This window comes from Struthio camelus, chromosome 10, assembly GCF_040807025.1.
Source record: "Struthio camelus isolate bStrCam1 chromosome 10, bStrCam1.hap1, whole genome shotgun sequence".
Taxonomy (NCBI): domain Eukaryota; kingdom Metazoa; phylum Chordata; class Aves; order Struthioniformes; family Struthionidae; genus Struthio; species Struthio camelus.
In genome coordinates this window covers 15,853,205-15,876,582 of record NC_090951.1, presented here as the reverse complement: position 1 = coordinate 15,876,582, position 23,378 = coordinate 15,853,205, and the positions used below count along the sequence as shown (strand labels likewise).

Genomic DNA, 23,378 nt, shown 5'->3' with positions numbered 1-23,378 from the left:
GTTTTCTGCACACCTTTGGATTCATGCTGCAGCCATTAACACCAAATACAAATCCCAAGAAGCTAACTCGCTAGTCACCACTAGAAAGAGATGTATGTCACACTCTGAAAGGCAGCATTTTAGGTGTTTGCCCTTCAGGCAGCATTTTATCTGTTGATACTCTTAGGCTCAACATAATAAAGGATGTAGGTTTCCAAACATTTCTCATAAATGGAGCTTGAACTTTGCAAATCAAGTGATAATGTTTATCAGTTAATTTAAATTATTTTCATATATCTAAAAGCAAGCAATTCCTAGAATACTGGATATTTTCAGTCTTCTGGTCTTGCATTCACAAAAATTAAGTATTGCACCTTATTCCTACTGCTGCGTAGCAGCGTTCAAACCTCAAATGTAACAGCATACAAGTCAGAGAGAAGACAATTTGTATTAAATTTGCCATCAGCTAAATAACAAACATCCTCAAAAATTCATAATGAGTTCTCAAACTATTAAGCAGAACAGTACTACCACATTATTTTACTTGTAGGATACTTCTGCACCAGTGTCTTGAAATCTGCAAGTTTACATTTACTTTCCTAATACTTATCCCTGATGATGCTGTATTCCAAAAAAGTTTTGACCATTAAGAAGAAACCATGCAACCTACTCTTCCTTGTTCCAAACACCATGATGCGGGGCTTTTTTTTCTAAGAAAGAATGTAATTTGCTTAAATGCCTACTCAAGGAGTGTTCCTGGATATAAATCCAAAGTAGAAAGAGCATCCGGAGGAGCACAGTGAAAAAACTCTCAACACAACTTTGAGGTGGCTAGGACACCCACACACCACTCAGGTAGCATCACCCAGCTATTAGTCTGGGTTCTGAAACAAACTGAAGTTGTGGGGGGTTATAGGTCACATAGCTCCACTACATTTGGCTTCAAAGTTATCTAGGACACTCCATTGCACAGTGACTGAGACTCATTTACTTAAATTTCTACCTCCCATAGTTCATATTTTAGGGATTTTAACATTTCCAGAGCAGAGTCTAAAAGTTCTTAACATTAAGGAGAATCAGATCCAGGGCTTAACTTAACAAAATGATAAGCATACTAATAAGTTATCAGTCAAGTCTGAGAAATCCTAAATGAAATCTCATGTCAAGTCAGTTAAGTTGCTGGTTTGTAAGTGAGGTCAGAATTTCAGATCTGTTGATCCTTGCCTAAAACGCAAGCTAGAAAGTACAATATGTATCTTCTAATAAAGAGCATGATAGTGAGAACTAAAGAGACAATACCACAGGTCTGACAGCATGGTATAGCTGCGACTTTACACAGTGAAAACAAGAGAGCTAGATGAAGGACTGAATGGCAGCCATATATCTGTACCATTCAAAACACTATTTTGGAACACAGATGCACTAATTAATACAATACCAATTGTATTGTAATTAATACAAATGCACAAGGTTTTATTCAGATGATGAGAAATAAAAAGTGCTGAACTTCTACTTTCAGATACAATTATGCAGTCAGTGTATGCAGCCTAGAGTCAGATATGGAAATTCTTCCTCACGGAGATATGACTGAAGTAAGTATTACTATACATACTAAAATATAAACAATTATACTGCCATTTAAGAAAGAGGAAGAAGTAATAAGAGAGAAACAAGGCTAGCTTTTAAGATTTTTCTTACACTTTTGCGAATAAAGAAACAAGATAGGGACAAGGAAACTAAAATGGTAAAACTGAATAATGATATATGGAGAGAAGTTCAATCGGTGTCATATTTATAACAAGAAGCTCTTGTCAGCGGACTCAGGAGAATGATCGTATCCTCTTCTGCCATTTCAGTGCTCCCACAGATTTGCTTGGTTACTGTCTGTCACTCATTTACAGTCAACTAACAAGGGCCAGTGTCTCACCTGGGTTAAACTGAAGTGAATGCAGTTATACCATATTACAACTGCTAAGCCTCTATTCCTGAATGTTGAGATCGGTTCTTTCCAAACGGTGAACTAACTAAATAATTTTTATCCTTCCCCCCCATTCACGTACGTAAGAACAGGCATTCTCAAATGTTTTGAAGTTAGTCATAATGTTAAGTGACTAATCCTTGGTCTGCATTTAAGGAGTCAAAATGCAAATGAAAAATTGTACAGTAGGAAATTATACTATAACTGATTAAGCTAATTTAAGTACTAGCATGAATTTCAAATGATATCATTGCTTCTAATAATCACAGCAAACACCAACCCAGTCAGTCACAAAATCAGGTAACAAGATAGTAGTACCCTGTTACATAATCACTTTGTTCCCCTTGAGATTTCATCATCTTCTTTCAAAAATGTTGGTGGAATGAAATGAGCTTCAGCACTGGAGACATCTATCTGTCAGCTTATAGCAAGTCAGTTACCTGACCTGTTCCAAGGTCACTGGGCAGAAAGTCACGTCAGCTGTCAGCAGGAAAGATATCAAAACACAAGTTACATATTTTCCACCCCTTTTGACTTCCCTTTGAAGCTCATGTACTAATTCCTTTAGGTGCACCTTGTGGGGAAACTGCTGATTGCATGCTGCAATTCCTATTTGAGTTTTGGGAAAGATACAGGTTTAAATCCTTCAGAAACATCTGGGATCAAATGCTGTACTGAATCCAAAAAAATGTTAGATTTGGGGGGACCGATATCACGAAGAATCTTTCTACCCAATTTCCTTCTGTCCATTTTCCTTTTACTACTTCTTCGGGGACAATCTCTGTGAAAAGTACTGATCCTCTGAAACATTTTGAAAACTACAAGAAAACTCATGTGCTCCAGCTAAAACAGATTAAGAATTATATGCAAAGTATTAGTAAACATGTAGCAGTTTGCCTGAGCAATAACCAGTCTGCAGAACGCTTTGAAATAATTTTAAATGTAAGGTACTACTGTACACAAAAGATCCCATGCTACCCTTTTCAGTGTTAAGATAGCTCATTAGTCGCTTTAGACAGGCTCACTGGTTTTTTTTTTCAGATTTCACTACACTGAAGAGACATTCTGCTATGAATTTTCATTTTAATGACTCCTGGATTCAAAAGATGCAATAATTGAAGCAACTAGAAAGACACGAAATTAAGGTCTAAATTTGCTACAAATTCCCATAAGGCTCAGGGACATGTCAATCAGGTTACACCTATTTCTCTGTGAGGGAATCCTTTCTTATAACCATAATATTACTTAAATTATCAAAGCTCAGGAGACAGGTGATGGGGCTCTTTTATGAATGTGTGAAAGCCAACAACTGCAACACAGTAACACAAAAAGAATGAGTCACAGAATCAAGCCTCACAAAGTTTGCGGGAGAGGTAATGCATCTGCTCAAAGGACAGCTAAAACGACTCTAGATAAGTAAATCCTCCCCTGATTGAAAACATAGCCTTATAATGAATGGAAATCATGGATCAATTGCAATTACAAATGCAGAGCTATCGTCTGTAACGCTGTATTTTGTATAGGTGTCTGTCCTCTCATTTATGTAGTCATCTCTTCCTATTTAAAGATAGGTGAAAGAGGTCTCAACCTTTCTGGCGGCCAGAGGCAAAGGATCAGCTTAGCACGTGCTGTTTATGCCAACAGAGATATTTATTTGCTGGATGATCCCCTGTCAGCAGTCGATGCGCACGTTGGAAAGCATATTTTTGAACGATGCATAAAAGAGGCTCTCAAAGGAAAAACAATACTGTTAGTAACTCATCAACTACAGGTAACTAAAAAAAATGAGATTACTTTCTTTCACCTATGAGTAGTGTGGTACAAAACGTGTATATGTATTTTTTATAAGAGAGTAATAATTATACTTAAAACTATATATGCAAGTAAGCGCTTTACATTTGTGCATTTACATTCTGAAAGGCGAGTGCCTTCCAGAAAATTGTGAAATAAAACAGATGGCCATGAAAGACAGCTAACAGATATGCAAATGTCTTCAAGTGCTTTTTACAGAACACAAATACTTTGAAAGGTAAATCATTAAAAGGAAAGCAAATTCATTTTTTGAAGACTAAATAATTCAGCTGTTTTATCAACAAGGCAAAACCAAGACTCATAATGAGAGTGACTATTTCCTAGTACCATTTCCTGTGCGGGTTCCTTCCACTGATCGTTCCAAACCTGTTTAAGCAAAGGCTTAAAACTACTTGCCTTTGCTGACAGCTGTTTTCTTTTTAACTTATATACTAGCTTGGCCTGATTCTCCTTTTGTTCCCAACACGATCCTGGACTCTGAAATTTCCAACCTGAGTGGGCAGGCAGAACAAGATTTGTGTTCAAAGAGACACGCCCCCAGTGTTGAGCCACTTACAGTTAAACCCCTCCTCCCAGTGTTAAATCATAATCACAGCTTTCTCAGTACTTAGTTGAAGCGCAGATAGTTAAGTTCAGAATTACACATGGAATTCTATGAACCTAATGACAATTACGGCCCTGAAGGGCAAACACCACCCTTCCTGCTCCAGAACCCTTCTTCTGCCTTCTTTACATAGCACCAACCATTCTGTTTCATTTATCCTTTTTTTTTTCTTTTTAGTCTTTAGAAAAGCAAATTCTCAGCAGGTGGTACAAAATAAAGAACATATGCTGATTAGAAAAATGAGCTAGAGAAGAGTGTTCTACACTAATATAAGACACAAACTTATCCCTGAGTAAATGCTAACACTAATAAATGCTAAATTAATGCAACATTACAGTTAGATAGATAAAAAATAAGTCAGCATATACAACACACAAGGATCCTGAAACAACATCACCCCAGACACACTCTTCATCCTGCATAATCTAGAGTTAATTTTTAGGAGCAAACAGAACAGAGAACAAGACAAGATAAGCTTGACTAGCTTGACTGATTTAGCACTGATGGAGACACTTTGATTTAACTGATCTTTTTCTTTCTATTTTAGCTGGCAACCTCAATGTGGTTGGTTGCACTTCACCATCAGTGCATACTTCTAATGCAGGGGTCCATGAAGCAATAGTACACTTCACAGATACAGACTCATTAGAGGCAAACACGTTCTCCTCAGAGGAAACTGTTGTCCTCTTGAAATCAAACGAGCATTAGCTAAAAATACTAAAAAAGTATGGAAGGTCTTGGTGAATTCTGGTCTCAAGTGCAAGACAAAGGAAACAGATTAGAACATCTCTGTGTTCCTCTACTCCACACTTTCTTCTTCTCTGGTGGCAAAAAAACCCATAAGTCTTTAACTGAGCTAAATGCATAATATCACGACAGCATGTGATATGTATTTTGGGGATGACTGTAAGAGGTCTGGCAAACAGCAGGATTTCCAGGCTGAGGATCACTGAAATGGTACTGGTTAGCCTCCGCAATTTTTATCTTTTTTTTAATGATTTTCCTAAAGGATCAGTAGAGATAGTACCACCACAGAAAGGTCTTAAGTTGGGTTAAGGGAAGTCCACAACGGAGTAAGGAAAAACAATAATCCAAACGAAGCAGCTGATAATTCCGGAACAACAGTAGAGTCAATCACACTATGAAAAACGTGAGGCAAGGAGAACTTAGGTGGTGTATGGAAGACAGACCTTTCATGGGAAGTGTAGTCCAATTATCCAATTTGTGCTGAGAGTTTCTCCATCATTTAAAGCATGAAGCCCATATGCAGCCTGCACACAATTACTCCTGCTTATTATTATTATTATTATACCTGTTCTGCTGTTGCCGCAAAGGTTTACAGGTTGGACGGGCTTTGTCTTCAAATTCAGATTTATCAAGTAGGAGGAAAAAAAATACAGTTAGTGGTTAAACGTATTGGATTTGCTTTGTTTCTTCACTGTCATTCCATTAGCTAAAAAGACAACATACCTAACCAGCTTAGAAAATCCACAGGCTAATTCCTAAGCAGCACAGAGCCACCTGCCAGCTCGCTTTGTTACCCCTTTCAGAATTCAACATGTGAGATTGGTGGAGGGCAAAAAAACAAGGAAAAGTGGGATGAAACTGCGCTTTTGTTTTGGCAGTCTTTAAGAGAAATGTCGAGACCTTGGAGCCATAGCTGCTATCATTTGGATGTACTAAACTGAGGTCTATACAGAATAAGCACTAGGAAAGCAGACTGAGAATAACTTCTTTGCAATTCTTTCTCTCGGTTGTCTTCATTGTTTATTAAGCACAGTCTAACAAAAAAGCAAGAATATGTTAGTTAAAAGGACTAATGTGTTTTGGTGGAATTGATTTATGCTGTTTTTATCATTTAGGCTGAATCTTTACAACAAAATTGATTATATCAGAAAGCTGGTTCAAACAGGTCTTTAATGTATACAATTGAGCAGCACAGATAAGAGCATAGACATTTACATGATGGTAGCAAATGATCAAGAAACTGCATACGTTTTCTGAGCTGTGAAATGAGAACTGCTAATTTTCATCATTCCATTATTCCAAGTACTAGATATTCGCATTTATTTCCATGCAATTGCAATACTTAGAGAATTAATTTTGCATTTATACTAATACAGTATTTAGAATTCTGTGATGAAGTAATTTTATTAGAAGATGGAAAAATATGTGAAAGTGGAACTCACAAAAATTTAATACAGAAAAATGGACACTATGCTCAGCTGATTGAAAATCTTCATATAGAGCAAGCAAAGGTAATAGTCACCTTTTCATATTAAATATACGCCAGTATTTACAAGCTTCAGAATATGGTATTTCAAGTTTCATTAAGGCATCCTCTCTTTCAGAAGCCAAAACATATTTTTATTGAGTCACTTATAGAAACCCAAGACAAAAGCGACATCTTAGGAAGTCCTCATGAAGGAGCTGAAAATTACGGTAAAATAATTTATCTCTAAAATTTGAATTGTTGATATGCTGAACGAAAAAAAGCTATTCTAATTATTGTTTCATGTTTGCAGCTTTCAATATGTCTGATAAGGGAAATAAGGCACAAAGGAAAGAATCCCAAGAGATAAGCAATGCAGGTATGCTACACAGAAACACTTTACTCTAGCTTTTTTCCAGATCACTGTTTTTAAATGAACTCAGTTTGAAGCTCAAAGTACATAAATAGAGAAACTGGGCCCTTCAAAACCTGCTCTTCAACAAGCACTGCTTGCATCTCCTCCTTAGTCTACTCAGCCTGTATTAATTATAAGCTTCTCAGAACAGATACTGTCTTACTGCTTTTTCTCTATCTTGGTTTATGGGTTAGCTTAAAAAGAGTTTAAATACATAAGAGCCATGTAAGTTACCTAATTCCAAAATTAAAATCCTTCAAACTCCTATTATTTTTTCGGCACCAAAGTTTCACAATTTAACTTTCTCAGTCATATGAGCAACTTGGAAATCTCCATCAAGATTCACAAATTAGCCTTGCCTCTGGTTATATAAATTGCAGGGCTTAAGCTGGTAAATACACTCGGAGAATGTTTAACAGGTCCTGTTCAAGACAACAAACATGAACGGAGGAGGAGAGAGTATGGTTCCCTTAATCAAATATAGAATGACCAGAAACATGGTGTGGGGGGGGAGGATTTTGCAGTAAAAATAAACAGAGGACACTTTGAAAGTAAAAATCAATACCAGCATGCAAGAATGGCCATTTTGAGTTAGATCAAAAGTCCTTCTAGCCTGATACCTTGTCTCCAACAGCCACCAGAAGCAGATGCCCAGCAAAGAATGACAATGGCAAGCATACGTAGTACTTCTCTTGACATAGCCCAACTTTCAACTATTTTCAAGGCAGAGCCTTCCTGACCTAATAGTAATTTCTGAATATTTAGCAGTCTTCAATGGATTTCTTCCTTGTGAACTTGTCTGGCCTATTTTTGAACTCATGTGAAGCATCCACAAGTTCTACAGATTTACTGCGCATCACAGGAAGAACCATCTCCTTTTGCTTGGTTTGCCTCATCTCAGACATCCCAGTTACTGCACTGAAAAATCCTGAACACTGAACTCCTACACACCCTCTTCATTTCACTCATGTTTTTGAACATCTCTATCATGCCATCCCACAGTCATTTTCTTTTAGCTAGAAGGGTCATTTCACAGAAGACAAATCACTTCTTGGCTATAAAAATTCTGCCTTCCTACTTCAATTCAGAAACACTAAGGGGGAAAAGGGGTTTATAACTGCTCCTACTTGAAACAAAATCTGGGTTTTGCGTTCCTTTCTATTGATATTTTGTTTCGTCAAGGATGAGGAGGGAGAAATGGAATACCAATAGAGTTTTGTATGCAGACTTAAAAGCTGTTCACCATTCTTAGTAAACGCATGTAATTTATCACAATCTTCTAGCCGTTCAATAACCATTACAAAATCAGAAGGGCTATTTACCATATAGCAGCATTTAGCAAAAGCACAAATGAAAAGCTACAAACGAATAGGTATATTTGATAAATGTTCTTATGAAACAACTAACACAAAGATTCTTTTGTCTAGTTATTGTCCTAAAAACATGCTTAATATTGGTCGACACTGGTTCAAAAATGACTACATCTAGTCCTATAAGGAACAACTTTCTATTTCTATTGCAGCTCCTAAAAATCAACTTGTTCAAGAGGAGGAAAAACAGGAAGGTTCAGTGACATGGAAAACCTATCATGCTTATATTAAAGCTTCCGGAGGTACATTATGCAAACAGTTCTCTTATTAAATTTTCACTTTTCAATGTACAATTTCATTTGTAAAGACAGGGTTCACTAGGTCTCTGTTCTCCTCCTTTCATCCAAACCTTTAAGATGCACAGTATCAAACTGAGTTGTTCTTTATCTCAGCTAAAGACACCTGCTTTAATTTTATTAGAACGTGACAATCACATTAAAGAACATATTTTCAAAAAAATGAAGTATTATAAACTTTTGAAAGAGGTATAAACTAGAGAGACAGATCACTTCTTTCATCTCCTCTTTAGAGAGAAATCTTTTAACAGAAAAAAAAACACTGACAAAATTTAGAAAAACTGGACACTGCACAGCCAGAGTGAAAATTAAGCAGCTACATTTGGATCTTATTAAGATCTCAGACTTATCAAAATCTGGAACACCTTGGTATTGGTCAGGTACATTATAATAGGAAGTCAACAGTGAAACTTAGATATGGTTAGATATATTTCCAAGGTATTTAGATGGGAGATTATTTTTAATGGCAATTGCAAACTAGAAACATTTAGAAATATTTTGTTATTTAATTGTATATGTGTTCTTTATCCATACGATACTATTCTGTTGATCTTGAACTCTCTAAAAGGAGGACTGAGACTCATTTAACAAATTTTTACATGAGCACTACGAATTTTGAGAACCCCTGTTGGAATTGTGCCCAGTGTGTACTGCCTACTGAATGCTGGTTCTTTTAAAAGATTCAGAGATTTTCTGCAGCATCCTGTCTTTTCTCATAATATGCACATAAAATATTTTCTCTCAGTCATTACTGTAATGAAAAGTTACTCAGAAAGAGTATACCACGCATGAGATGTGTAGTCATATGAAAAATTTTGTTTAACATAAGCAATGACCAAAGAGTCTGCTCCTTTGCCATGCTTCTGATAAATGTCATGCTAGATATACCCCTGTATATGAACTCAGTTTTGATGTTCTTGTTAATATTCTATTTGTGCAGAATTTACATTAATGTCACTAAGCAAAAAACAATTATTCTCCTTGTTCTCATTTTTATAAATGAAAATTCTACACATATAAGGAAGAAAAAACAGGTAAGACTTAAGTAATAAAATCTCTGCTGAAAAAGTTATCCAGCAGATTATATATATATATCATGTGTTAAACTACTTCTGCTCCATCAGTTTGGTGCTATGTTCCATTTCTAGGTTTCACATTGTCTTCTTTCATAGTACTCCTTTTTATGCTGATGATTGGCTCTTCAGCCTTCAGTAACTGGTGGTTGAGTTTCTGGGTGGAGCAAGACTCAGAGGTATGTGCACAAGTGTAATAATTTTCTGGTTAATTTCTGATTCTTAGAGGGATAGTTACAAATATATTTGAAATACATGAGCAATAAAGATCAAATCTACTTTATTTTGTTTATATTTGTAACATACTTAATATTATGGCATTTGCACTGCTCCTTTTTAAAGCTACTACTGTAGATCAACCTTTTATTAATCTTAATTTCTCTCTAGCTCACTAATTACACATCCCTCTTCTATGGTATTCATCAGCCCCCCCTCTGTCTACATTTCAGAGCCACCTTCTTCTCCTGGGGTCTTTCTTAAGTTGTTTGTACAGTGACCTGGGCTGTTAATACTGTTTACACAGCACTCACTGTTTACATTTAATCACTGTTTATATTATGATATTATCATTATTTATTATCATGATATGCTATTATAGATGAACTTAGCTTATATTACTATGATTACTTTGCTCTCTCCGGGAAACGTATTATATCCCTACTATTTTCAATATTTTCCCCTCCCTTCCAATGGGACCGTTCCTGATTTCCTGTGATCTCCACAGACTCAATCTATATCATCCTTTCAGAATTGTATTTATACCATACCCCCCTCAGACACTCATACGTTTCCCACAGTTACAGGTTCCTTTGGCATCCTCCTTTTGTATTTCCCCAAAAGGTAGGATTTCATTTCTCATCTCTCTCCTACCTACTGATTCATGCAACTAAAATGTCACTGACTTTTTTTTTTCTTCCTCCAATTTCTGCAGTACAGAATAAAGTTGACTGACTAATATATGGACACATGCTTTTCAGGGATGCAAAGCTACGTAAATTATTTATGTCTCTGCACTCTCCCACACAAGACTGTAGAAATGACTCATGCGCTGATCTGTATTCAGTGCACTGATTTTAACAGAACACAATCACATTTCAGATGGCTGTCATGAATTAAGAGCCACGTAGTACTAAACTGTACCCCACCGCCACATAAGAGAGTATTAAAGAAACTCTTGGGCAAATCAGTTGACAATCTTTCTGAGAGACGACATACAGCCAGCTCGTAGACCCGGGTAATCCACTGACTTCCCCTTCCCCTTTTCTAAATACAATTGAAAAATGCTTTAAAAAGAAGGTACTTAGCTACTGAGAGGAGAAGCAGAAAGTAAGTGAGGCAAGCAAAAAACGTAATCTTACCTAGTGCTACAAACATCATAGCACCTTCTCCCTGCTGCTGATTAAAAGCTTACAAAACAAATGGGATATTGTCAGCTCACTTTAGCCCCAAAAGTAGGTTCCCTAGAAAACTTTCACAGAACTTTATATTAATATACACAAAAACAACTTAGGAATAAAATTTCAATATCCTGTGTTTGTAACCCCTGACAATATTAGCATTAGTCTACTGTTATATTAGAACCATAAAAAACCTCCCAACCTCATCTGTTTTCCTCCTAAAAGGATGAAACAGAAATGCAAATTAAACATAAGCAGAAAAGAAAATAAGCAGAAAAAAAGTAAAAGATATTTTTAACAACATACTTGTTTTAACAACAGACTAAACATATTGTTATAGAGGGATGCCTTTGTCACACACTTCGGATATATTCAGTGTTTCTCCTTACTTTAGCTTTTTCTTCTTTCTATCTTGACTATTACTATAACCAGAAAGGGGGAATTAAAATGCTCCTAAAAATATTCCATTCACTTCTTTGCAGAAATTTGACCCTTTTTCTGCATGAATCACAGTAAGAACTATGACAACTGTCCCTGTTTTGAGCTGAACAAGTGGGGGTTTTAGAAAATATCTACAGCTTTCCCTATGCAAAATTCTTAATTCAAGGTATTTATATAATTTGACAGATACAATGGGAGTGCATGGAACTTTAAAAATATTATTTGTGGAAGAAGAGAAACCCAGCAACCTAAAATACATCACAGCCATCTGAAACTTGTTACAACACCACAGAGAGCTCAGAGCTCTCAGAACTCACTGAGCTCTTAAAAGGCTCAAAAAGATTATCTTCTGTAACTGTTAACTTCATACTGCCTGTGAAAAATCTTCTCTCTCTGTTTAGTGGAGGAAACAGCACAAATAACCAGGCTATCCAAAACCCTTAAGAAAAATCTTTAAGCATTTAATATGGGTGGAAAAGGGTGAAAAAGGAAAATTGATAGCCAAAACAAATGGGAAGCCAAGTACTAAAAGAAGACAACTTAAATATAGGTCAAAAGGCAGTTCTTTAATGGTGGAACTGGACACTGTAAAGCTTTATAGAGTACTGAGCTAATGTATCTCCAAATTATTTTAAAAAATTCATTAAATTCTTTAAAACTGACAAAACCTTAAAAACACTATACAATAAAAAATCACATCTATCTGATAAGAGAGCTTATAAAGCCTTTTGGATCCAGCCCACCATGGCTTTCTCTATATAAAGTGGAACAAATTTATTGTCCTAGGAAAGCCTTATACCATGTTTTTCCTCAGACACAAAAGAATTTTTAAGAAAAAGCCAAGAGGTACCTTCTATTATAGCTGCCTGGTCTTCTTCCACTCCTATGAGTTAGACAGCTATTTATCATTGTATCAGCAAAGATCTAATGTTTAAGTCATGGATTTGTTTCTTTTTGTTTTATAGGAAAGCTACAGCTTTGTGGATAATGCAGTCAAAGGCACTTCCGTGCTGGCAAGCACCTCAGATAACTCTAGAACACACTTTTATCGCTTAATCTACGGAATTAGCATGGTGACCATGATCATACTAAGCATCATTAAAGGGTTTGTTTTCACAAAGACAACATTAAAGGCTTCATCTACATTACATGATAGTTTATTTTCTAAGGTAAAACAACTACTTTCCTATTTACTAGATAATATTTATTTTATCTAGACTTCTTTCACAGCCAATGGAGTGAAAGAGAAACTTCTAATATGAGATTCATCCTGTCCTGAGGTAAGATGCCTGAAGCAGGTCAGATGAACAATCCTCTAGAAGTGTATACTTCTCTCCAGCGACCGTAGAGAGTTTAGGAAACTGGTTCAGATGCAGAAGTGTGCATTATAGCTATCTGAAGCAGATTAGATGAATCCAAGCCTTTGTATCAGGTTTTCAGTCTGTTATTATAAAAATACTACCTATAAAAATGTTTTAATCAATGAACATTCATAAAACATCTAAACCCTCTGCAGTGAAAAGCTCTCTGCACATAGAAACTAGAATTTTGTGCAAACTGGACCTATTCAAGGATTACAGCACTTTTAATTTGCTAAGACATAAGGCGCTATTTTTCCGGTACAAGTCGCAGAAAGCTGAGTGGAGGTAGTAGGACTGTGCTCTGAAATCATCAAGTCCTTGATATCGTGACTCCAGTACATCTATTTTGCTTTTACTTACAAAAGCAACAGAAAAAGACTTTTAAGATGTGTTTGTTTTACCTTCAAAAGCTTTACTTTACTTTCAAAAGCTGTTTTATAAACATTGATGTTAGGAAAGCTGTAATAAAATTCTGTCTGCTACTCCTAACATTTTAATCTTAGCCAAGATTAAAGCTTACTGCATAAACTCTAAATACAGTAAGAGACAGACTACCATCTGATTCTGCTCTTTTCCTTTATCCACAGATCTTGCAGAGTCCAATGAGTTTCTTTGATACAACTCCCACTGGCAGGCTAATGAACCTTTTTTCTAATAACATGGATGAATTGGATGTGAGCCTTCCATTTCACGCTGAGAATTTTTTGCAGCAGTTTTTTATGGTCTTCTTTATTCTAGTCATAATAGCCCTTGTTTTTCCTTTTCTTCTAATTGCAGTTGCTATTGTAGCTGTTATTTTTATTCTTCTTTTTAAGTAAGTTGATCTACTATTCTTTCAAAGTATTTTAAGTGATTTGATTTTTTTTTTTTTTTGACTTGTAGACATTTACAGTGCATGCTTTTGTGTTTTATTCTTAAACTTCAATTCTGCAGATTCTTTTGTAAAGGCTTATCGGAAGCTGAGACCTATAGAACCAAGTATCTTAAATAGCAAGCACATCAGGCAGAAAATGGCAAGCTATCAATTATTTTCTGCTTTTTATATAAAGGACTACATTCAGTCTTTGGTTAAACTATCTTCTGCTAATAGAGACAAGTCTCGTTATCTGTTCAGAGTGAGATTACAGAGGTAGATGTCATCCACTACTGTCTCTTCACCCAGAGCCCTACAGCTATGAACAAAGACCCAGAAATAGGCCAGGTTAGCAGGAGCGGCATAGTGAAGTGGCTGGAAATTCAGTGCTGTAGCACATGATAGACAGCATCCAGCAATGCAGGAATTATCATAATTCAAAGACACCTTCTCACATTCAACCACCACCCCAGAGTATCCAGTTCCTGTGAAAGACAGATGTTTGATTAGGTGTGTTGCCATTCCTCAAGCTTCTCTCTCCTTCCGATAATATACAATTATAGCATTTTCATTGTTTTTCTTGTATGCACACAGAAATATACAAGACATTATATTCTCTCAATTTTTAAAATGTGTTGTCATATTTTTACTCATAATACATCAGTAATGAAAGGAGACAAATACTTTCTGGGTCAGTATCTTGTGTTCTTTCATTACTAAGGTATTATGAGGACTGAAACATGACAGGAGATTCTCAGTACTGAAAGCGTATTAGCAACATTTTTCTGTACTACAACCTTCATGGAGGGCCTGAGGAGAAAAAAAAGGTATGAAATGGCAAGTGTGGCCAGAGTTTTCAACAGACTAGTGACTTGAGATAACTTGAAGGGAACTGTTTCAAATAATGGTAGCTACCATTCAAATATCTTACACTTTTACAGGTGTCTTAAGCTAATATAAATATCTATAGATAGAGAGATAGCTAGATATCTAAAATATCTATCTGGCACAAGCCAGTAGGCTGTCCTCTACACAGGAAATATAGGGACTATTCTCTTACTGGCTTCCGAGGGTACAAAATATTTTAAAACTTAGAAGAGATGAGGCTATAGTCTCAGTTTTCTCTAAACTGAAAGCAGAACTCAGCTGATAAGAAAAAGCAAAGCAGAGACTGGAGGACTACGTAGAGTTGCGTGTTCTTGGGAAATTCAGACACAATTATAGAGCACAAATTCGAGAGCTGTCATTGTACAGGCATTGAAAAGTTTGAATTCACATAACTTGCATGCAGCAGTGTCTTTATCAAATTATTAGCTGTGATTTACACCCACAGGTTTTACTGGTATATAAAACACGTACATTGTGTTTCTATTGTGTTACAGAATCTTTCAGAGAACTATCCAAGAACTAAAAAGAATGGAAAATAGGAGCAGATCACCACTATTGTCTCATATAACGTCTTCTGTGCAAGGTCTCAGTGTAATTCACGCTTATGACAAAAAAGACAACTATATCAACCAGTAAGATAAAGAGAATAAATTAAATATTCTTTGTTTTACTTTGGCTCTGATTTAAAGAGGTAACACTGACTTCAGATTGAGGTGACTGTGGATACTACAGGCTGGTATCCCCTGTGACTTTGATGAAATCATGATAGGGTGATAAAAGAATGGTCTTATCAAAGGCATCGTGCTACACAAGCAGCAAAGATTCTGTACCTTTTTATATTTAGAAAATGAGCAGCCACAGGGATGCTACCAGTTTCCACTACAGAATCTCAAAAGAATCTCAAAAAAAACCATTAAACATCCAACCTGGCTGTGACAATTTTCAAACACAGCATATGCTTTCACTTTTGAGTTTTAAGCAATCTCTAAGACCCTTTAAAAGAGATACGGTTCAATGACTCTCACTAATGTATTCATAAAGCAACAGAGACTTGCACAGAAAAAGAACAAAACCTGCAGGCTTGATTTTCACTGTCACAAACTGGACAATAGCGCCATTGTTTAGCGGTGACACAGAATCCTGGATGTTCTCTTGGACATTCATATTTTATGGTCCACAGAATTGTAAAAAGCAATATCACTTATAAATCACTGTTACTTTAGATACGTACTGGGCGATCACTGATCTAGCCCACGATAACTTCTTGCTTTCTCTGGTTCCATTAAGGCTTCTCAGGGGATACACTTCTTTTTAAATTTCTTAGGGCCACCAGTCACTATAGGTCCGTATCTAATAGCTGTAAGCCCCCCCATCCTTCCTGTTTTCATCTCCTCTGGCAACTCACACATTCACAGCTGCTCTCCACCATTGCCATTTCTCTCTCCCTCCTCCAAAGCCAGGGAGAGGCTACAATGTGCCACACTACACAGCCAACAGGAAATTCATAATGATTCATGTACTCCCATAGCCCTGGGGCAGGAGCTGTCCTTCTCAAACTGTGTCCAGAATATATTCCTCTTCATATAGCCCAGTGTTAGAGTGTGATATGACACAGGCAGCAAGAATGGAAGTTCAGTCCCTTCCCTTCATCTTACTTGTCTTACAGATGCAGTCCCTACGTTTGAGCAGAAAGGGGTTTTATCGCTCTCTGTCTCCTCAGGGAGGGTACCTGTCTCAGCGAGAGGGGAAAGGCAGGTCCAGAACTCACTAGCCCAGCATAGATTAGAGAACAGATCACATGGGATTTGTTTAAACTGGTTTTGTTTGGTAAAGAGACATACCAAGAGATCAAGTACACCCAAGAAGAACTGCCTATTAAACTAATATGGGAAGGTTTGGGACCTGGAAACACAGAGCATCTTTTATGAAATATATTCCTAAAGTGACAAGCACTGATCCAAGTATCTTCACCATGATGGTAGCATAGTGGAGAGAATGCCTTACCTGCAAGATTCTCTTCAGAATTATAGCATTTGCCTTAGAAAATGTTGCAATGTAAACTGATTCTTTATAAATCTGCAATAATCTTGGGCTTGCCTACTTTAATCAACTGTGCTTGCATAATAAGTAAAAACATTCATGAAGCTTACAGTAAAAATAAAACCAGTACTTCACCTCTTGGCATGAAACTTTAATTTATGTTAAAATCTATCTATGAACAATGTTTATTTCTGCCTTCATTACAGGTTTAAAAAGTTAAATAATGAAAATGCTGAACATTTTCTGTTATTTAATTGTGCGTTACGCTGGTTTGCAGTTAGAACAGACATCCTCATGAGCTTTGTGACTTTGATCGTGGCACTATTTGTTGTTTTGAGCCCTCCTTCCATAAGTGCTGCATCAAAAGGCTTGACGTTATCCTACATCATCCAGGTGAAATAAATTATTTGCAGGTTAATCTTGTTAAATTACGCTGTTACATGCAATTTTCTTATTTTAGCCACTGTTTATACAATACAGTACAAGAACTATATGCTCTTGGGCCACATGCTATCCTATTTATAAACAGACAGTATATTGCAAGCATGCCAAGCTACAGCAATGAAAAAGGAGGAGAGATACAAAAGTCCATGCTTTAGAAAGAGCTTTTGTACAATAAATTGTACATGTAAGCTAATCTATATTTCCACTGTTATTGGCTATGTATTTCATTTCACACAAATTCCCTATTATAGCTTGCTAAACTCAATTATAATATCTTTTTTAAATGAGATTGAAACGATTTCATTATGGGCCAAGTCAAGTCTGTACTGTCTTCAAATTTAGCAAAGCATATCGCTGTTGTGATTATGGTCTTTGTATTAAGTATAAGTAATTGCTCTTCACAAGAAATAAAAGTGAATGTTATTTTTGTCTTAAAGAACCATTCCCGCTTTACAATCTTAGGGTACTCTGTTTTTTGGGGGTATTCCACTTGCAGCGCAGCTACTGAAGTATTTCCAATCATAATAAAACTCTGAGATGCAAAAAGGTTTTTTTTCCCCCCCCTTCACTTTAGCCTTTTTTTACCTCAGTCCATTACTTTTATTTATATGTAAAACTTAAACATCCACCTAAAGTTAATGCAAGAGGAATAAACAAACCACAGGAACATTATGGCTAGATTATTAGTGTTGTTAAAAACATGTATTTAGTTAAAATTTCACAGTATATATGCATTTCATTGACTCTGCAATATCTCCTAACAGTAAGAACTAAGGCCAGGAAAAACACAGTATTTCTCATCAAACTGTGAAGGATATTTTTCTAGCTGCTGCAGCTTAGCAGTCTCCACAGGCAGTTGTAATAGCTTGGAATTTGCCTCAGGGTCTATTACTGAACTCTGTGTTGTTGATAAGCTTTTGTACTGCTTCACTCTCTTAAGCATCCTTTTACTTTGATTATTCAATTTTCTTTCCTCAACAGAGGTATTATAGATAAAAATGAACAAAAGGTGATTTTCCAATAGTTGTACCAGAATTTTTTTCTGTTTAAATTATAGCTGAGCGGTCTTCTCCAAGTATGTGTACGGACAGGAACGGAGACAGATGCTAAATTTACTTCAGTTGAACAGATAATGCAGTATGTCCTGGTAAGAGCTACCTATAAATGTGGTAAAAGACTACAACTTATATAAATATTATGAATTCTGTTAAAAAAAAAAAAAACAGTATTATTGAAGTGGATATATTATTATACCTTTTTTCCCCCATTTCCGAGACGTGTGTTCCTGAAGCTCCAAAACATTCAGAGTCACTGCAATCTCCCAAAGGCTGGCCGAGTCATGGAGAAATTATATTTAAAGATTATCAAATGAGATACAGAGAAAACAGTCCTTTGGTTCTCACAGGCCTAAATATTAAATTTAATGGTCAAGAAACTATTGGCATTGTCGGAAGAACAGGCTCTGGTAAGATGCAGATTTTTCTTTTCGTTAGACTTGTGCTTTCTTGTGCCACCTAACACACATTTCTCAAAGACTATTGTTTCTAAATAGATTTAACTAAAAACTGTGCTTTTATACTATGAAGACCCACTTCTACCACTGAGTCACACTCTTTAATAACCCATATATTGAAAATATCTACACTGCAGGGCGGCACTATGACATTCTAAGACAATCTAAATAGCGTACTCCGTACATGTTAGAAAATGATACTGAGAAATAGGGACTATTAATACATGTGAAATAGTATGGGAAACATGGCAGTACTACTTCTAATATCTCAGTTCACACAGTCAGATCTAACTGCTGATATCATTATGCAACACTTCATTACACCGCGTAAATATATCCTGTAAAGAGGGAGAGCAGTTAGAAGCTTCCTCTTCAATTATGCACAAACTAAATATTTTGTCAATTCAGCAAATAATGAAAACTGTTATCCCAATCCATGGATATTTGTTTATCTATTCACAGTTCAATAAGCACCATAGGTTAAATCAGATTTTATTATCTTTAGTTAATAAAAAAAATGTATCAACTTGTGAATTTTCATGGACATTTCTAAACTCTTTATTGTGCGTGTGAAACTGCCAATTCCAACAAATTGCTTACACAGCCTGTGGAACATTAAATTTTTCTTGTAAATTGTCCTATATCAGAAAAATTAACTGTCTAGGTTCAATTTTTGCATTGTTCATCTAATATATCAATGCTCCTTTTTAAAAATTAAAAACCTTCTAAGTGACTTTCAGCAAAATTTCAAAGAATGCCCTTATTTTAAAGCACTTTTAATATTACTGGTGCACTTTTTAAGACATTCAGAGAGCCCAGATGGAACAAGTAACGAGAATGAACAAATTGCGCACACCTCAAAATCACATACCCCGCTCACTCCAAATGATGGATGTGGCACAATGATAGGATGGCACAGACACACAACTTTTAACATCTTCCAGTCATAATAATTATACTGTATTTATTCAGGGGGAGGCATGGAGAAAAATATTCCATCAGAGGTTAGTCAGTGAAGAACCTTTCAGATTTGGGTGGTATCCACTTTAGATAACCGCTTAAAAAAAAAAAAAATCATTCCATGTTTTATTTCCTACAGGCAAATCTTCACTAGGAGTAGCGCTGTTTCGACTAGTAGAACCAACTGCTGGCACTATCCTAATAGACAATGTGGACATCTGTACAATTAGTTTGCAGGATCTAAGAAGAAAACTTTCAGTTATTCCTCAAGATCCCGTTCTGTTCATAGGTACAGTAAGGTAGTTGTTGTTATAAGTTCACATTTTTTCCAGAGTAAAACAAAAAATGATAATTTAATATTTTAATGCATGTTAAAATTCACATTGCTATTATAGAGGCTTAAAGCCCTGAGAGCTCAGCACGGTTTTGCTACTACTAATAATTCCACTAACACTGAGATCCAAATTCCTTTATACGTTTCTAAGATGAAGACTGCAAACAATCAAAACAAACACTAAGTAGAAGAAAGTTAAGTACTAATACCCATTAGAAATGGGAAATGGTGACAGATCAAGTGACTTGGCTAAGATTATATCTCAAACTTACACAATCTGAAGCAAAGTTGGAAACTAAACCCAAATCTCATGTTCATTTGCCCAGAATCCTCAGTGAACTAGATTTTTGAAAACAGAACTATATGAAGTACAAACTATTTCAAAGTATTTGAAATAAGTAATTTTTATAGTAAAATAACTTTTCAACTACAGGTGCATGAAACCATTTTTAAAAATTCTCTCTTTTCAGTAGGGTACGTGTCACTATGTTGTAAAACATACTGGGTTGAAGAGCTATTCTTTCAGGCTGAGTTCTTCCTAAACCTTTTCTAGTTCCGTCCTTCCCCTTTGCAATAGATGATCCCACTCTTCTTCCACCCTACCAGTCTACCTGAAATGGTACTAACAATCAGTCTCTGGCCTTTCATTTCGGCCATAACAATCTCCACCTTTACGTTACTACAACGGTTTCAGACTGTGCACAACTTCTCTTATCTTCAGAACAAAGAGAAACAGCATCTTCAGTACATAATGAAAGCCTACAACTTTTGCTCCATCTCTATTCATGTTCTTTTTAACTCCTCTCCACCCAATCTTAGTGTCCACTTCATTTTCTTTCACAAGACTACCAGTGCCATCTTTCATGTTGTTATGTAGTCTTGGAATACTTTACTCAATTTGTTCAACAAGTTACCCTTACATGCCATCCTCTTTAAAAAAATAATTTAACAGAAAGATAACTAAAACAAAAGCTTTAATGTGACCAGCGTGGGAAGTGAGGCAAGGAGTCATTAGGTAAGATTTACAGCATCAATGATTGCTTGAAGGAAGCTAATATACTTTATAAAAATATAACTATCTCCTTAGAATAGTAGCAAGTGCCACGATGTTATTATCTAGACACCGAGATAACAGGGCTTTTCTTTCTTTTTGGCTCCATAAGTACTCAACTACAGAAAAATTTGAAGTAGAAAAAAAAAAAATCAATGCAAATACTCTATTAAAAAATTAAAATAAAATGCATACAGGTAAGTTATTTGACCACTCAAATATTTAAAAATAATTGTATGACATTTATTTGGGTCTTCTGTCTTGTGTTTTACCTCTTTTAAAGTCTCTGTCTTCCTCTTTCAGATATAATTTAGATCCTTTCAGTAACTGTACGGATGATCAGATCTGGCAAGCACTTGAAAGAACATTTATGAAAGATACTGTATGTATTTGAAGTTTTCAGTCATAGTTTATTTTCTGATAAAAGTACTAAAATGAATTGGAATTCACTATTTATTAGTACTGTATGTAATTATTCATGAAGGCTGTAACAATAATAATGAATGTGTACTCTCACTAGCGTGAGTGTACTGTAACTACAATGTGCTTACTTCATTGTTTCCTCTTTTCAATTTTATACTGTACAATATTGCCAGGAATATATGACACACAACTAATTATAAAATCAGACAAACGTGCAATGGAGCACAACCAATACAAAGGAAGTAAGAAGTCTTGTCATTTTTTTAAATGCATTGTAGATACTAAAACTTCCAGGAAACTTACAAGCAGTTGTTGCTGAAAACGGAGGGAATTTCTCTGTGGGGGAACGGCAGCTGCTTTGCATGGCAAGAGCACTGCTTCGAAATTCAAAAGTAAGTAACTGAAGTGATTTTTATATTAGAAGTATTTAAACAAGAATACTCAAGTACTATACCAGGAAGTTTTGCCTAAAACTTCCCAACAAAGAAAGGGAAAAAGGAACCTAAAAATAATTCATTATTTTTCTGTTATTTACATGACTGGTTTAAGAATGAAAAGATTTTTTCATTTGTTTTTTTCATCTGTTTAAAGAATGAAAAGATTTTTGTTTGGGCCCAATCCTGCAAATTATTATATGCATGCTACATGTTTGGGACTGCTCATACTACAACTGATAAATTCTTTGAAACTTGAAAAAAATCTAAGCCCAGGTGATATGAAGTAACTATGCATTTTCTTGTTCTAGTTAAACTATAAATAACAAGCAATTAAAAATAGTTACCTAGCTTTTAATATACATTTATCTCTATTCTTGTAGAAAAACATCGTAAGGCTTCCTATTTGGCACTACATTGCTACCACATCAAATGCTTGAAAAGTTCTTTCTTTCAACAGATCATACTTCTTGATGAAGCCACAGCTTCTATTGATTCCAAAACAGACGCGCTAATTCAGTGCACAATCAAGGAAGCATTTAAAGACTGTACAGTCTTAAGCATCGCACATCGCATAGACACAGTTATGGAATGTGACAACATCCTGGTGATGAGCAACGGAAAGGTATGGAATTAAACCAATTCCAAAGGAAATAAGCCTGTTAAGTCATCAAATCCCATACACTGCCACTGTCCACTTACTCCTTATGGTGCATTTAACTAGGACTACGTGCAGTCAAATACAAAATTTCTGAAGAAGAATCATTGCTTTGGCTGGTGAACTTATCTCTTGCAACATATCTGATGTGGAAACTTCTCCTTATGTACACTTTTGCTATTTCTTCCCATAATTTAAAGCCACCTCAATTTGCTTTTACACCCTACACATTTCTCCTTATTAAACATTTGAGAAACTTCAGCACTCTCATCTTGAAGAGAACAGTGGTAGTGCATGGGAAGTATACCTTCATGCTCGTTACCGACGTTCTCCCCCTTTACATGAAATAGTTTATTTACCAGGAGAAGCCTCCTCCAATGACTCCACAGCACAGGGGTTAGCACAACTACTCTGGAAGGAGGAGATGGAACTCAGAAATGGCTAATTTGTCTAAGTCTTCAGATAGAATTCTATGTTGCTGCCCTGTTGCTCAAGCTAGCCTTAAAGGAAGTACATGTATTTCTATACATTCAAACATTTCTTCTGAGATGTCCTCTCACGATTATGCCTGCTGACAAAAGTCATGGGAACAGCACATCAGTCACTAATAAACCAGGATTCTGAAGTCCTCTGACCATATAACTTCCCTCCTGAGTTGTGCTAGTTTACAAAATGCCTTCTAAAAATAAAAATACGGAATCTTGAGTTTTATTTTCAGCTATATCTGTTAACCAGCAGAATTCTATCTAGTCATAAATCACCACAAGAATGATAATTTAGATTCAGAGTATCAAGAATTTTTCTCTTAATCTACTTTAGAAGCAGAAACCTACAAGAAATTC

General features: G+C 35.8%; 2 protein-coding genes across 2 annotated transcripts in view; one reads left to right on the top strand and one right to left on the bottom strand.

Annotated features, from left to right (window-relative positions):
• The window catches only part of LONP2 (lon peptidase 2, peroxisomal), a 185,774-nt gene that overhangs the window by 80,725 nt on the left and 81,671 nt on the right, over nucleotides 1-23,378 (bottom strand). The gene's annotated exons all lie outside the window — the stretch shown is intronic.
• The window catches only part of LOC104146414 (ATP-binding cassette sub-family C member 12), a 39,273-nt gene that overhangs the window by 15,685 nt on the left and 210 nt on the right, over nucleotides 1-23,378 (top strand). The window contains exons 12-28 of the mRNA XM_009678415.2: nucleotides 1,499-1,571; nucleotides 3,525-3,728; nucleotides 6,497-6,631; nucleotides 6,725-6,815; nucleotides 6,899-6,964; nucleotides 8,523-8,612; nucleotides 9,815-9,918; nucleotides 12,543-12,746; nucleotides 13,526-13,752; nucleotides 15,174-15,311; nucleotides 16,926-17,112; nucleotides 18,221-18,310; nucleotides 18,439-18,628; nucleotides 19,776-19,935; nucleotides 21,325-21,403; nucleotides 21,723-21,836; nucleotides 22,339-22,503. Of these exons, the coding sequence (XP_009676710.2) occupies nucleotides 1,499-1,571; nucleotides 3,525-3,728; nucleotides 6,497-6,631; nucleotides 6,725-6,815; nucleotides 6,899-6,964; nucleotides 8,523-8,612; nucleotides 9,815-9,918; nucleotides 12,543-12,746; nucleotides 13,526-13,752; nucleotides 15,174-15,311; nucleotides 16,926-17,112; nucleotides 18,221-18,310; nucleotides 18,439-18,628; nucleotides 19,776-19,935; nucleotides 21,325-21,403; nucleotides 21,723-21,836; nucleotides 22,339-22,503 (2,317 nt within the window). The remainder of the gene's footprint in view (nucleotides 1-1,498; nucleotides 1,572-3,524; nucleotides 3,729-6,496; nucleotides 6,632-6,724; nucleotides 6,816-6,898; nucleotides 6,965-8,522; nucleotides 8,613-9,814; nucleotides 9,919-12,542; nucleotides 12,747-13,525; nucleotides 13,753-15,173; nucleotides 15,312-16,925; nucleotides 17,113-18,220; nucleotides 18,311-18,438; nucleotides 18,629-19,775; nucleotides 19,936-21,324; nucleotides 21,404-21,722; nucleotides 21,837-22,338; nucleotides 22,504-23,378) is intronic.